At 43.9% G+C, this 16804-nt stretch overlaps 1 protein-coding gene across 1 annotated transcript; it reads right to left on the bottom strand.

Annotated features, from left to right (window-relative positions):
• On the bottom strand, positions 1-15439 carry ACAD9 (acyl-CoA dehydrogenase family member 9). Its single transcript, XM_017737351.1, has 17 exons — positions 15320-15439; positions 13224-13325; positions 12036-12142; positions 11191-11291; positions 9462-9540; positions 8384-8558; positions 7700-7773; positions 6369-6444; positions 5634-5704; positions 5188-5307; positions 4387-4515; positions 3559-3638; positions 2963-3089; positions 2158-2235; positions 1552-1680; positions 745-817; positions 1-293 (listed from the first exon to the last, which is right to left on the bottom strand). The coding sequence occupies exons 2-17, from the start codon at positions 13243-13245 to the stop codon at positions 193-195; spliced, it is 1542 nt and encodes a 513-aa protein (XP_017592840.1). The 5' UTR covers positions 13246-13325; positions 15320-15439; the 3' UTR covers positions 1-192.
• Between the last annotated feature and the right edge of the window lie 1365 nt (positions 15440-16804).

Genomic DNA, 16804 nt, shown 5'->3' with positions numbered 1-16804 from the left:
TTACTAGAGCTTTAAATAAAATCTCTTTATTTACCCTTTTTCTGTGAAGTTGTGGTTAGAAAGAAGTTTTATTTTATACAGTTACATTTAGTAAAGTCATTAAATAACAGATCTTTTTAAGGTGTCAAATCCTTGAACTGCAGCGAATCCCTCCCTGATTTCCATTCATCAGTACCTGCAGTCAGGGAGGGATCAGAAGGTCCTGTCCAGGGGGTGGGAGCAGATGTATGCCCTCTTCTCCAGGATCTGCTTTGCAGCTTTTTTAATAGAATCATCCAGGTTTTCATCGGCATCTGTGGAGGGACAGAGAAAAGTCAACTAAGGTACCATAAAGAGCTGATCTAAATTTCTTCCAAAAAGTGTTTTCAAATACAAATGCAAGTACGTGAGTGCCAGGAAGAAACAGAGCATTCTCTTCTGAAAAAGACTGATTACTACAGACTGAGTTTCAGAGAGCCAATGCCCAACTGGTCAGTACTTCCCCAAGAGTCCAAATCCCTAATTTCAATCAGTTACTTATCAGGGGTATTTGCTACTGAGAGATTTTATGTTCCTTAAAAAAAGAACCCTGGCAGTTTGCTTTAGCTATGAAGAGTCTCTTTTCAACAGGTTCCAGCTCTGCTCCTTGTTTGAATTAAAAGCAGACCAGAACTGTTCTGTTGGTCACATCAAACCCACCTACTGTTGAACATAGTCTGTGAAAGACAGAAAAGTGTAAAAGTTATTTCATTTTATAGTACTTACATTTTTCTAATTGAGACATGGCATAATTATTCTTGAAATAGGCTTCTGTGCAGAAGATATTTGTAAGAAGCACCTGGAAAAGGAGTAAAACTGAGTTAAAAAACTAATGAATGAATTCCATGAAGAAAACCGTGTAGTAAAAACACAGTAATTTAAACTTCTCAAAGCCCTTTGATAACAGAGCCCTGCACCCCAGTCACGTGCAGTGCAGCCTCAGCTGTCCTCTGAGCCCAGAGCTGCCAAGGGTCAGGGCTGGGTTGAGCCTTCACCCAAAACTGGCTCCAAGACTGATTGGGGATCAATGCAGGAAGGGGCTCACACACACAGAGCAAAGCCTCAAGGCCAAAGCCAAAGCTTCATCAGGTTGGATTTGTTTTAACACTGGATTGTTAGCAAATTTGCTCATCCTGTAACATAATTGTTACCAGGAAACTTTACATGAGCTACTAAATAACCACTTTCCTGTCCTGGACTGTACTGCCCAAATGCTGTTGTGTTTATGTGTTATAATGAATAGAGCTATAATGAAAGGAGCTTGGGAAGAACTGCATGGTGTTACCAGATTTGAGAGAACGTGCAGAGCTGTGACCAGGCTCTCACTGTCTCTGTATGTGTCAATGAAGTATTTCAAACACGTTGAGAGCAGCTCAGCAACTCAGTGAGCAGAGCCCCTGAGAGGCTCCTGCACTCTGGCACGTTCTGCTGCACTTCTGTGGGAGAGTTTGCTGTAAATTCCCCACGAACACAGCCTGCCTGCTCCCAGGAGCACAGATGGAGTGGGAATGGCTGCTGCTGAAGGACACTCACCTCGTGGTCGTGGTTCCTGAGCCCGATGCTGATGGAGCGGCTCGCCCGGGAGATGGCTGCAGTCATCGCATACAAATTAATCACCACATCTGCCACTCTCTTCAGCACCAGCTGCTCCTCCACTATCGTCTGGGAGAGTAAAAAGCACTATTAGCTTGTAGTCTGTCAGTTTAAAACTTTTACCAAATACCAGCGTTCATACTCTGTGTTTAGGTCCAGCTTTATTTCGCACAAACAGGTTCTACCCTATGTCTGAAATTATCATTGTTAGTTTTGGATTAACTGAGCTGCACCTTTTAACAATCTTCACGTAAAATTGTAAAATTGCTGTGTGCCTTCAACCACTTTGCTAAATGCCTGCAGCAGCAGGATTTGTGCTTACACAAGGAGAAGAAAACAAATTCACTGAGGGTGCTGGTGTTTCGGTTTTGGTTTTAAAAATGTAACTTGTTCATTACTCTGAGTACAGAATGTCTGTGTTTTCTCACACTCAGTGAGAAGGTGTGAAGGAAGTGCTGGCTCCTGCCACACACAGTCCCCTGCAGGTTCCAGTGGGGCCCCGAGGATAAACTATTCAGTAACAAAGACAGCAGACAAAATAGTTACCTTGCCAAACCTACTTAGCAGGCCCCTGACTGTAGTTCCAAAATAATAAATGTTTTCTTCAAGTTTCTTGGCACTCTCCTATGAAACAGAACAGGAAATACAACAATTTGAGTAGTTTTATAACAGAAGAAGCAGCACATCCTCACCCCCTTTAAACAGGACACTGGATTTTTCTTGGTAAGCACCAGTCTTTTTTTAACATTCATCCACTTTGCTGCTGAAAGCCAGACAGACACTTTTCTTTCTCTAAAACCTGCATTAAAATTTTCTAGTTTACTCTTGATAACTTTAATTATAGGCTTACGCTGACAGAAGTAACTAACAGAACATCCCGTGAAAAATATACCTTATCTTTTTGCTACTAACAGAACATTAATTTTTGGTCATAAAAACCATTTCCTAAGTGATTAAGCAAGTATGGGTATGTGAAATTCACAGAAATTCTTACCTGAAACTCTGTTACAATTAAACAGGAAAAGCTCCTGTGTTTTGTGACTGACCTTACCACAAAGGGCAGCCACAGACCATTACAGAGACTTTAATATGGTGAAGGCTCAATTTATACAAATGACCCAGATGGATCTAAACATGGATTTGGCATAAATACAGATTAAATCCAGCCTTCATTCTCCCTTGATACCAGTACAGTAACTGTAACTTCTTACCCTGACATGGTGTCAACATCAGCTTACACTGGAAAATCTCACTGTTCCTAAGCACACACTGTGTTTTGCAAAACCAGGAGATCCAGCTGTGACAAGCAGTAAAGGGAACAAACACGAAAGCTCAGCACTGAGGCCCTTACCTGGAGGCTGGGATGCACCACCCCACGGTCACCTACAAGCCCCAAATCCACCTTCCTGCCCAGGGTGTCCTGTAACCTGGTCAGGAACTCCCCCAGGGCCACTCCCACGTTTCCTTTCTTGATTGCTCTGAAATGTTGGGGAAAGAACAGCTGTTAAGGAAATTCCACGAGGTTCAGACATAACCAGCTGAAATTCCAAATGCTTTAGCAAAACACCTGCAGTTTGCCCATGAATTACCAAGCCATCAGCTCCTCTCCAAGACACCCACAAGGAATTCCAGAGACCAGCTTTCAATATGCACAATGCAGCTGTTGTGCCAATACAACTTCATTCAGATACAAAATATTCATTACTGGTCTTGTAGGAAGTAATTACAGCTTGTGTAAAAGTCTAAGACAAAATGCATTAAATGCCATGACTCCTAAAGCTATGAACCATCCCATTAAAAAGACAAAGAGACCCTGTAACACTGAACATTTACAGGCAATACACTGAAAATTTTGCAGATTTTTCCCACAGTTTCCCCTCTTATCTACAAAGTGACCACATTTTGTTTAATTTATTAAGAAACTATTAACAAAAATTAAGAACATACTTGATTTTGTCAGTTAAGATCTTGCCTGCGTGCTGCAGCCCTGTCAGTGCAATGTACATTCTCAGGATTTCATTGGTTCCCTGGAGAAAACAGAAGAGAAAGTGAGACAGGTGGGTAATTACAAAATTTGCAATAGTGTTTTCCAAGCAGGTCTGTTGGGCCCCTGTGCCCTTCCCACAGTTCCAGTATCCCAGGATGACTCTTCCCACCCATAAATTGCTGCCTTTTGCTTTATCTCAATTTTAATTCTGATTTCATGTGGCTGTGCAGAAGTTGGGCTCCTCATTATTAAACACACAAATGTATCCCAATGAAAAATAAACCAGACTAAATGCATTTTGAGTGAAAAAAGTTCTGCATTGTTCCAGTGAAGGAACACTTAAATAGCTGTAAAAGTGCTCAAAATGAGCTGAGTTAAAATCAAGTCTGGTAGTGGCTCTGATGTGCACACAATGGTCACTGACAATCCAGCTTGGAGAGAAAACAAACTTCGGAACCAACCTTTTTTTTAATATAAATGCCCATCAATAAGTTAATTAACCTTCTAAGCTGATCTTTTATGAGTTTCCCTACTTCACTTGTGAGAAGCACACAAGAGGAAAGCTTACTGCTGTAAGTCACACTGTGGTCACACTATAAAAGCCATCATAGCTTGTTTCACTATAGGGAACTACTATTGGTACCTCCAAAGAAAACAAGGTCAGTTCTCCAGTCTTACTCTGTCACAGACTTTGCAGCTGAAGGAATGAAGCCCTGGTCAACCAAACCCTCAGGTTTGTGCTCACCTTTACAGACTGTGCAGTTTGCAGTAAAAATCCTGGTACTTGCCTCAAAAATGAGCAGTATCCTGGTGTCCCTGAGGTAGCGTTCGTAGGGATAGTCCTTCATGTAGCCAAGGCCTCCAAGGATCTGCAGTGCCTCACTCACACACGCCCAGGCACCTTCAGAGCTGAACACCTGCCACAGCACAGGGTTTAATCACCAGAGAATAGATAATAAAACACCAATAAACACAGGATACAACCCCAGAGCAGGGTATCTACAGGGCACTGCTGCAGGATTTTCTACTGTGTTACAGCAGTCCCCTTAACTTGCCTGAACAGTGTCCCTGTGGCCCAGGGTGTTTGGTCAAACTCAACCAGTGCCCTTGCAATGCACAAGGCAGTCTCCAAAAGGGCACATTCCAGGGAAAGGGGCAGCCCCACACTGGCACAGCAGGTGTAGCTGCTTGTTTGGAGCCCAGAGCAGGAGTTTTCTGCAGTGACCACACCATGCAGGACACCCTGGCAGCCACAGCCTGGATATTCCACAGGGTTTGCTCTGCCAACAGTTCCCTGGGAAAGCTGGGACAGCAGCAGCTTGGCCAGGCTGGCAGCTGGAGCTGTGGCTGAGTGTCCCTGTGCTCATGTGAGGCCTCCTGAGACCCCAGCTCAGGAGAGCTGTGATATTCTCAACCTGCAGGTTTTATTTCTCATGGTGACAAAATTGTGAGTCTGAGGCTGTGGGATACAGACAGAACAATATCCATTATTTCATCTGGCTGAAGGGCTTCTATCACCTGTCCAAATGCAGCCCCTGAGCCCTCAGCAGTGCAGACTGAACACAGAGCCCTTCCCCAGCTCTGCTTACCTTGACCATGGCAGCCTCCACGGAGCAGTCTGGGAAGCCTGGCTTGTCCATCATCCCTGCAGTCAGGTAAGCCATGCTCTCCATCACGTAGGCTTTCACAGCCATCAAACAAAACTTCTCCTGGCAGATGGCAACGTGAGGAATCATACAGAAATTCAGGTGCAAAAGCCCACAATCAACCCTCAAACTTAAAAACAACTGCAGTTTTCATATGTTTAACATCACCAAATCAATCAATAAAAAGTACCACTTCAAAACAATCATGAAATAAAAGATATTTTTATACATTTATCATTCTATCACTTATCATTTAAAAGATCAGTGTACAGAAGTCAGCACCAAGTTCACACAAATTCCTAGCAAATCCTTTAAACCAGTACAGCCAAAATACCCCCAATGCAATCTGGCACTCAGCACAGAGATTTAGGTGTTTCATTTTTTGTTACCTGAATTAATCCAAACTGGCTGAGTTTCTTATTGAATTGTTTCCTGGTACAAGCATACTCTGATGTCATTTCTTTAAAGAAAGAAAAACAAATCCATCTCAGAAGGGCTGTGACAGACCATTCCTGCGGCTGGTGTCTTTCTCTGGATGGTGATGCTCCAGTCTATGCCCAGGAACCCCCTGGCTGCTCCAGAAGCAGCACTTTGTGAAAAACACCCTCACACTGATGGTGTTGATCAAGTCTGGGACCAGCCTGTCAAGGGATTTGGAACCAGAGGTGTGACCTGTACTCTTAGAGAGGTAATCAATTTTGGTGCTAATTGATTAGAGGGATCTCTGTTACTGTTTTGGCTAAACACTTTTATTCCTAATTACTGTGTGTAGCTCTGAGCCAGTTACTCAGGTGGGAGGTTCTAAGGGAGACTACACCTTCTAAAAGCAATAGTACAGAGGTTTTTTTTATTGGGAAGAACACTTTACCTCAGGGAAATCAACAGAGGCAATAACCTCCCACTCTATGAACTGAACCTACACTGCATGAAAGGAAAATATCTTTATTTCAAAACCTCTGCAAACAGACTTTTAGTAACTATTTTACAAAAATGTATTTTAAAGATGTCAGAGTATGTTGGGACAAGATCAAGGCTCATGTTCCCATTTGAATGCCCTGCATTGTCTGCCTCAGGCAGAGCAGTTTCTGTGGCACCCAGCAATCCAGAGCACCCAGTGCACCCACCTATCAATTTTTTAATCATTCCAGCAGATGCACTGCCCATGCTAAATCTTCCACTGTTGAGGATATTCATGGCAACCTGTGAAGAAATGGATGGGGTTTAGGCCACGTTCTCCTTATAGCCATGCTGGTTACTGCTTCCTGCCTCAGTGCTTCCCTGGATTTCACTCCTCACTGGGGCACACTCCCAGTCCTGGGACACCTGCCCTCACATCAGCCACCACAGCACTCAGCATCCCAAGGAAAATGCTTCAAAACTGGGCTTTTCCTGTCACCCACTACCTCCAATTTTATATCTGAAATAGATGATCCACTGACTTGGAAATAATCTCTATTCTAACTACATGAAGGTAAAATGTAGATAAAAATATATTTATCTGCACTGGTAAACAACATTCCACTGCTCCAGTTTATGAGATGAAGAAGAAAGACACAACATTTCTTCCTGCAGCTGACCTGTGATGGCTGTTCTCTGCCTCAGATTCCTTTCAGCAACATACCACAGAAGGGAACATGAATGAAGGTGTAGAAATGAAACACAACTCAATAATACAAAAATAGATTCTGGAATCTGGTGGTGCTGTTTCTCAGCATGGGTGACTCAGGTCAAAGCCTGTTAAGAAAGAAGTCACTGTCCTACATTTTAACTCATGGTAACTATCTCAGGAAGACACCATAAAAATCTTCTTTTAATCTCTACTACATTAAAGAAGATTATTTAATTTAGCACTTAGGCCTGCATTTGCCTGCTCCAGCAGGAGTAAGAAACAGAGGAGTAAGAGCAGTTTTGCAAACCCCCAGGTCACTCTCAGAGAAGGGTTACACCACCTGTGCCAAGTGGTATCTGTGGTATCTTTCCTGGTGTCCTGCCAGCATTTCCTTGTGCAGCTATCCAGCCCTGGAGAACCACCTGACAGCCAGGGCACCTTGGACCTGGGCTTGCCTCCAACCATTCCTTGTGACACTCATTCCTCTCTGTCCCTTTCCACGCTCTGCTGGAGGAACCAGCAGAGGACACGTCGCCCATTCAGGTCAGAAGGGCAGCTGAAATCACTCCCTTTTCTGAAGGGACACCACAAAAAACAATCCAGAGCCCAGCAAAGAGCAGAACCAGCTCTGTGACTGCACTGAGAAGAAACCCACAGAAATCTGAGGTATTGGCACACTGTGCACTGTCCAGTGACACCAATTTACACATCAGTGGAGGAGTCTGTCCTCCAGTATCCTTTAGTGTGGCAGTGTTCACACCACCCACGAGGAAACTTCAGTACAGGGGGGAACACACTCTCCTTCAGGCTTTTAAAAACCACCAGTAGTTATTCTCCACTGCTTACCTTAAATCCCCCTCCAACTTCTCCAATTACATTCTCTATAGGCACTTTGGTGTTTTCAAAATGTACTTCACAGGCTGAAACACAGAATTAACACTTGTTCAAGTATGATGTAGAAATATTTAAAAGACACTCAGGAACATAAGGCACTACTTGTAGCAAGAAATGAAATCTTCCCAATGCATTGTTTATGACAGAATTACCCATGCTTTGCCAAGGAAGTGAGAATTTGGCAAAAAGCTGTAGAGCTGACATCAATTACTGATGTAAAGTATTAAAAATGTAATGAATGTACATTGTGCAAACCGAGAAGCAGTTTTGTCTTTATCTTGTCTTAGTTCTAAGGAACTGATTGAACAGTCAAGTCCAAAAGACAGATGGTGAAAAGCTGCAATCACTAATAAGCTTAAGAGCTGATGAAAGTGGACTTCTAAATTAAACCTATTGGCCACTGGATCTCCTGAGTGATTTCTTTCACTGCACAGTGAATGAACTCCCCAATACTGATTTCTTATTTCAGACCCTGTGTCAGGAAGGACTCTTAGGAAAAGCCACCTACAGAAACATGAAACTTACACTGTAACATGGAACAGATACTGATTTGCCTCTGAATGCAGATGGACCTAACCAAAATAAAACATTAAACTTCTAAAACAATTTCTGCTAACAGTTTTAAGTGGTTCTTACTGTTGGAGCCTCGAATGCCTAATTTATCCTCGGGCTTCCCGTTGGTGACGCCCCCAAAGTCCCGCTCCACGATGAAAGCAGTGATTTTATCCTTCACCTGCCCGTCTTTATCCACAACCTCTGTCCTGGCAAACACTGTGAAAATACTTGCAAGGCCACCATTGGAGATCCAGACCTGTTTTGAGAGAGAGAAGATGTGTAAGAAATGTAACTGTGCTGATTTTGGGAGCACCATTCCCAAGGGTTTTGTAGGAGACTGGGCAAAGAACAGAGTGCTGAAAAATTGCTGCTCCTTCCTTCAATCCTAATGAGTGCCTGCTTCAGTGTGAGCACATCTCTGAGGGGAGCTGACCACACATGGTAAGGTTAGAGCAACTCTAAATCCAGGCTGTAATACCAACATGAGTGAAATTAAACTCCACAGTGCATTTCCACAAAAGCTGGTACACCCCACTGCTGATGGCACATGAGGGATACAAGAGCAGTGCAGACTGGACAAACCCTGTGCCCAAAAATTATTTAACCCTCCTGAGAAAGTCTCTGAATAGCCTCTCCCCCAGGGTGGGACTTTCCACACCACAAATGGATCAACAACTACAGAAAAGTCTGCAATGCATGAAATACTGCTGATCCAGGACATCTCTACGTCTCTTCAAGACTGGCTTTTGCCACTGCTTCTTTCAGCAGAAAGCTTGCAAGCAGCCCTGTTTCTAATGAAATATCAAATTTTCTCCTAAAATCTAGCCTGAAGAATGAAGAGATGGCAAAATACGGATTTAGGTTTCTTTTTACCTAAGCTGTCATGGAGGGGGCTGATTAACTAATTACCCAACCCTCCCTGAAGCTGAACCGGTAAGTGGGTGATGAAGAAGGAACCCGGGCTGGTTTTCTATTTTTCTTACCACGAGTTTAATGCAGTAATTCCCTAACAGTGATTTTCTGTTCTCTTTGTGCCTAACCCAACAAGGGTCACTCTCCTCTAGCTTGGAAACCTCCCAGTTCCAGACTGATGCAAAAGACAAGGACACTTCCCACACACTTGTAACAAATTTCCCATTCCCAGTCTGTGGGTGGATACCTTGGAGCCATTTAACAGGAAGTATTTCCCATCTTCACTCAGGGTTGCTCTTGTCTGGATGGATGCAGCATCACTCCCACTAGAAAACAAACAAGTTATTAATGTTTAAAGAAATAAAAACGCTTTAAAAACCCAAAACTGCACGTTTTCCCTCTTCCCATCCTTTAAAAAGGAGGGTTTATTAGATAGCAGTATATCAACTTTAGCTTTTAACTAACAAGGAAGGTCACTAGATTGAACAGCTCTAAAAGGTACCTGAGGGGACATTTCTGCTCACCAGAATGTGCAGAATGACACAAAAGCAATTTTTTGGAGCTACACTTTGAGCTATGTGAACACAAAATGAGCCTGTCACTCTAAAACACGTCAAGTTTAAAATGTCTAAGCCATTCCTCAAAAATTCACACCCTGTTCTACATCCCAGGTAAAAAGAGGCTCAATAGGAATGAAAAATAACCATGTGACAGCCTCCATCAATGAGCACTTGGGTACATCAAGGAGAAAATCAGCAGTGAATGACACCACCACAATCACAAGTTTCCATCCTGTGATTGAAGGTTCACACCCTGCTTCAGTCACCACCTTGCTCCATACTGTAACCAGCAGCTCAACCTCCCCCCTGAAAGAAGCTTCCTCCCCCACAAATTCGGATACCCAGGGACTCGCTGGGGCTGTTCAGCTGCAGTCAGTGCTAAGCTCTCAGAACAGCCAGATCTCAGCTGGTATTTTAATAGGATCAGATTGCTAAAACTTAGCAATTCTAAAGATGATTACTTCTGTGCTCTAGAACTGCAGTCTCTCAGAAGACTGAAGGTGAAGTTACTAAGACCAGCAACCTTTTTAAAAAATCCTGGGGTAAGACAGATGTAAGAGGAATTTCAGAACATGCTTAGCCCTTTTTTTTTTCCTGTGTGCTACTCCCGAGTCCCTTCAATGGTCACTTAAAATCTCTGTGCTGGTTTAACTTTCACCTGCAAGTGGGACAGCTTTGAGAGGGTCCAAGCCCAGCTTAGGACGTTGGAAAAAACCATCACTGATGTCTGAGAGGTACCTACACCACAGCAACACGAAAATCAGCAGGTAAATCAAAGGCTGATTGCAAGCCACTTGAGCAGACACAAGTTCAAACTGCAGTCTGAAACTCTTTTCAGCATGGACAAGCAAGACTCAAACACTCAGCTGGTCTCAGTTCCCTCCACAGACATACAGCAAACCACCTCCTGTGTGCTTTGCAGAAAACTGTCCCTCTTCTGCACTTACACAGCTTGCAGCATTAGTACCAGTCAATGAGTAACTAATAAATAAACAAACCTATCTTTGAACTGAAGTTGCTGCTACAAAGGTGCCTCTTCTAAACACCAATATTATTCCTTTTATTTTTGGTAGCTCCTTCAATATAGGGCTTTGTATTCTGAGTAAGAACTGAAAGCATCCTAAACAGTCACAGCACATTATTTCTGACGTAGCACAAAGCATCCTTTCAATTCATTGAAGAAATTAAGTAAATTAATTCCTGGGATGGGAACAAGAAGAGTCAGGGATTTCATGGAAACTGCCAAAAGCAGCACATTGGGGAAGGAGTAATTACACAGTCTGGAGTGGTCCTTTAAAAAATAAAGCCTTGATGGATATACTGAAGCCACAGGCCCCAAAGAATGAAGATGGAAGCTATTAAGCAATGCAGATAAAGCAGGAAGCCCATTCTGGAGCTGTGGGGCAGCAGCAGCACCTGCCAGGCTCGGTGAGGCAGAAGGCAGCGATGTGCTCCCCCGACGCCAGCCGGGGCAGGTACTTGGCCTTCTGCTCCTCGGTGCCAGCAATGAGGATCCCCTGCAGAAACAAGCAACAGAGAACTTTGCAGCATCACCCTGTGGAAAAAGAAATGGGGCTGACAAGTCCTGCCATGTTCAGAAAGCTTCGTTGGCAAATTTTATGGCACGGCAAGAGACAGTTTAATAAACAACAGACTGCATTCTTTTTCAGACATTAAAATATTTGTCATTAGCATTGTCTGCTAAATTCCAAGAGGAATTTCCTCTTGCTATAATGAACCTACTGTGGTTTCAAGCTTCATTCTACCATCCATCCACCACTAAAAGGTAAATACCTATGGTTGTACTAAAGTTCAAAATTCACACACTTGCTTTTGGATGAGTTTTCTGCTCTAAGCTCCCAAACACACAGCCTCCTCCAGCCAGCCAAAGTTGCTCTCTTCTGAATTTTCTCCCTCCTCATCACCTGAACCCCCCTGATATTTTATTTATTTCTATTCTATTTATTCTAGCTACTTTAAACAAGTCTGGTCAATTAAAAAAAAAAGAACTTGGGATCATTTAAAGTAGTTTTTCTAAGAATAATTATCTTAATAGTAACTTTCTTGTGTACTTCATATCCAGCCTTTCTGCTGCATGAGAGTCTTACACTGAACCAGTGGCAGGGGCTGCTGGGGACACCAACAACCTGATTTATGCTTCTCCAGTAAATCTGATTTGTTCCACCCAGGGCTCACATTTTTCACTTCACCTTTTCCATGCAATCTGTGCAGAACCACTGGACCTAAAGCAGCAGCATTACCTTCAGCCCAATGGCCTGATGAGCTGCCAGGGTCACTGCAATGGAGCCATCCAGGGATGTGATTTCTCCCAGACGAGCATACATGGTGTTTGACAGACCCAGCCCACCTGGAACAGGCACCAGGTTTTATTTTAGTACATAGAACATGCCCCTTCCCCCCAAAAAACCCATTTCAAGTACAGAAATGCAGGAATGTAACACTTTTAACTGGAGAGCTACAAAAGTGACACAAAACAGCTCCCAAGCAGGCTTCCAAACTGGTGCTAGAGAAGGATAAAACACAACCCTTCCAAAAGGTCCTTAATAAAAAAAAAATGAATATACCAAGAAACAAACTTGGCACCAGCACATGCTTTCTGGAGGAAGTAGGATAAATCAAAGCTAAGTATGAGACTAATGTTCAAGAATTTTATGCTATCAGGACCAGAAGTCCTGCTCCATGTAATTTAAGACTGTTTTATGTAATACTGGTGACTAAAAAATTTAATCTAATCAAGATAATCTTTTGTCCAGGTTAATAATTTTCTCCTTGGGACAGTGGTGCAAGCCAGGATAACCCACACCTCATTCTGCAGATGTCTCAACAGTCCCACTATTGTGTGTACACTGAATAAATACAAGAAGAGTCTCCCCTGACACCACGAACTCACACCAGGGCCTCACACACCCTTGCTCTTCAGAGCACGTGGATTCAAACTCACACTCCTCCTTTCCAAACTCTTCCTTCTGTGCTGGGTCAGGATCCAGCCTGGGCACAGGAATTCCAGTGGTGCCCGTGTCAGAGCCAATATTCCATGATCTGCATGAGCTCTACTGTCCCCACTAAAGTTGTGCACTTCAATCAAAGAGGCCACTACTACAAACGTCAGTGAAAAGCACCCTGCAGTGCATGAAGCACTGATCAGGTATGGCTTTAAAACATGACAAGCACCACCAAAAGCCCAGAAAAGGGGGAATAACCTCATTAGAAGTATATTAGTTATGGTGCAGACTAGAAGAGCTTGCTTAAGCAGGCAGAGCTCCTCCACAGCCACACTCCTGCTGCTGTGTCCCTTCAGTAACCAAGGACAAAGCCTCAGCTCCTCAGCTGGCCAAACGCCCACTCATGGAACAGTCCAGACACGTTTTGCCAGACCCCAAAATGCACCCCTGAATACACTGGGTTATTCCTCTGTGACATTTACTCACCATACTCCTCTGGAATCTGCATGCCAAAGAGACCCAAGTCCTTCAGCCCTTGTAAGGTTTCAGGTGGGATTTTTGCATCTTGATCGATTTTCTTCGAGTCCACTACAAACACAGACAGTTTTAACATTTAACACTGTGCTTCTCAGTGCCCAGAGCAGCTGTGACACTGCAGGGTTCCCTCAGCAGGGCCAAGGTCACTGAGTGCCCTGAGCCAGCAGCAGTGGGATCTCTAACTTTTTGAGGGCCCAGACCTAGGGAACTGAATTCCCTGCTGGAATTTTCCTCCAGTCTTCTGAACCAGCTTTAGAGAAGCCATGAGCTCGTGGCACCAGAGAGAGACAGACTTCTCACCTCCAGCTTCACAAGAATTATTCCTTTCTAGGTTCAGCCTGACTGTCCTGTTTGTTCTCATGACATATTCAGGAAAAGAACTTGGAAGTGGGAAAAGTCCAGCGTTTATTTTGTTTTCTCAAACACCTCTGTGTGTACAGGTTGTGCATGTCAGCAGATTCCAAGACTGGAATAAGCAAGGTATTTCCAGGATTTTCTACCTGAACCAAGTCTAGGTCGTGAATACAAGAAAAAAAAAGTACATAAATGAGGTAATCAGAAAATCTTGTTCTCAGGAGTTTTTCAAATTCTTGGGGGATTAAAAGAGCTGCTTTGTACCATGGCAGTGAAAGCAAACAGGAATTAAGCAGCTCAGGCAAGCTGTAAGCTGCAGCAGAGGGAGCAGAGCCATCCTTCCAAAAAGTACCCAAGAGGTGCCTCTGCAAAAGCAATGGAGCATCCTGGGGACTCCTCCCAGTCACCCCAGTGAAAGAGCACTGGAACCTCTGTGGGAACACAACAGAGAGGCACCCAGATGCTCTGATGCTCTTCTGGGAGAAAAAAACCCTCATTTTGAAAAAGACTTTTTGTTCCCTGTGCTAACCTTTCAGCCCCACAGCCCCAGCCCCATTTCTGGGGTGTGGCCTCAGCTGCTCCAGGGGGAGAGGTGGTTTTTCCCTCTTGCTCCATGATGCCCACACAGACCCACCCTGGTGTCCAGTCACTGGGCAGCCCCAGCTGACTCTGCTCAGAGGGGTTTCCTTCCCAGTGCCAATCACACCAAGCTGCTGTTTAAGGCTGCCCTACTGACCTATTTTTACCACACCCCTCAGTCACCCTGAATAACTAAACACAAATAGCTGGGAATTCACAGATGAGCAATTTCCACCTGCAGTTAAGACTCCATAGTTTGACCTTCTTATTCCTCCCCTAAACATCACGTTGTTTACTCCATGAATGATGCTCCCCAACAGAGCAAAGAATTAAAAACTGTAATCTGAATAAATTCTTTATTTACTGTCAGTGAGCAACACTACAGTTTTACAGTTTAAATCACCTGGATCTCACAAATGGTGATGTGTGACAATCACTGGCTTCTCCAAACTCCTACAGTGTTTGGAAGAGCAGGGCTGCTATCTCTGCCTGCGGGAAGTCTGAGACAATGGTGCTCAACTGCCTCAGAAATTGCTGTCTGTGAAACCCAATATCCTGCAATTGTTCTGGAATTGGCTTATCCATGGCAGCACTAACAGAAGGAACACCCTGCAATGCTCTCTGGAATGCAGATGGGGAATAAGACCTTTCCCAAATAGAATTAATACCCTAATGCTGAAAAAACATAAATGTTTTTGATTTTTCATAACTCCTCAGTGAGCCATCATTTCTGAGTTTCTCTGCTGCATTCTGCTACAATCAGTTTTAGCAGAGCAGGACGGTTAAAAAGTTCTAGGAAAAAAACCCACAACATATGAAGTGGTAGAAAGCACAGTTCAACTGAGCTGAAACCAATTTCAAATCCTACCTCTATCCCAGAATGCTTTTAGTTCCTCTTTTTTTCTGGTTTGGAATTTATGTCTTCTGATCAACATCCAAATACTCACCATAAAAAGCCATAAATGGACATGCTGTAGAATCAGCATCACTATATGAGTAGTAATAAATGCATAAATTAAATGTTTTCATTACAATAATCTTATTCAACTGCTATAGCTAAATCATTTTGTAATCACTAAATCACTGGCATTAATAGAAACATAATAACATACCTTCTTCATTGAAGAATTTTTCAACAGGTCCCACAAACTGGTTGATCTCTGCCAATTCTTCATTGCTAATTTCTGGGTATGGGAAAACTTCTTCCTAAAACAGGAGAATTATTTAATAATTTTTACTACATGAATCATGCAACTGAAATAAAAATTCAAGGACACATGCCTTGCAACGACTCCAAAACAATGTGCAAATTAAGAATTGTGGAAAATGTTCTGAAACAGAAACAGAGATCCACAGGACCCAACTTTATTACACACCAAAACCAGACCAGAAGGTGCTACTTGAACAACAGAAACATTAGGGAGAAATCAAGAGATTTTTAAGAACTACAAGGATGCAAAAATCCTTCATCACCCACGAGCTTCGTCAATGTAACTCTATAACGCATTTATAAAAAGGAGTTTAATTTATATCCAAATCAATGAACTGTTATAATGTTTCCAAAGCTCAGCCCATGAACAAATCTCACCTGTTAATGCCTCGAGGACAAAGGTGAGTGAGTCCCACCACTCCTTATCACCACCAGGGTGTTCCGGTCATAAACTGGGAGCAGCACGACCTAACAGGTTTGAATTGACAAAAAACCCCAGCAAGGAACCCAAGAAGTGGGAGACGACGTGAGAAGCACACTTTTAATGTTGACTGCCTTTCGCCTTTTAAACAGAGGAGTTTGTCTCTGTCCACACAGATCTGTTCGGGATACTCCCAGCAACAATATCAGCGCCAAAAATTCAGGACCTGGGAAATGCTGGAGGTTTTCAGAAAGCTGTTGTATTGAAATCTGAGAGACAAAACCCCCAGACGTATCTGAAGCACTTTACCTGACAAGGTCTGTGGCAGGAGGCTTTATTGCTCAACTCATTTCAGCGGATTTGAGTTATTCCTTCTTTCAATTTACTTCACCCTGCAATCTCTGGTACATGCACACTCTAAGCCTTGCATTAACAAACTCTGGCTAATACAGCGTTCTGTCTCAGATTTTAACTTCTTTGTCCAGTGCCGTCTCAAGGCACGACAAGAATTTCAGTCTTTCCTGTCAAAAACTGCAGGCGGAAGTTTGCATAAAGCCTCGATCCTTGAAGCAAAAGCAGAGAACAAAGCGATACAAGCTCTGCGGAGTGCCCCGAGCCCGGCGCACACAGACACTCGTGTTTCCAGGGGAATCCGCGGGCCGGGCAGGCACGGGGGCTGTGGCTCAGCGCAGCTCCTCGGGGCCGGCTGTTCGGGTCATTCTGCATCGCGTGTTTTGTGTGCGGGGCTGCAGAGGGGTCACTCAGTTAACCCGGCTCCAGCTGCGGGGCACTGGACACACAGAGACGCCTCTTGTCCACTCCGCGTCAGGGCGGGGAGCTCTGCAGGGGCATCGCGCCAGGCTGGACCCACGGGCTGAGGGACAGCCAGGCCACGGGCCGGGTCCTGCCCTGGGCTCACATCAACCCCTGCAGCCCCAGCCTGGGGATGAGCGGCTGGAAAACGCC

This window comes from Corvus brachyrhynchos, unplaced genomic scaffold, assembly GCF_000691975.1.
Source record: "Corvus brachyrhynchos isolate BGI_N302 unplaced genomic scaffold, ASM69197v1 scaffold266, whole genome shotgun sequence".
Classification (NCBI taxonomy): domain Eukaryota; kingdom Metazoa; phylum Chordata; class Aves; order Passeriformes; family Corvidae; genus Corvus; species Corvus brachyrhynchos.
This window is presented reverse-complemented; position numbering and strand designations above follow the sequence as displayed.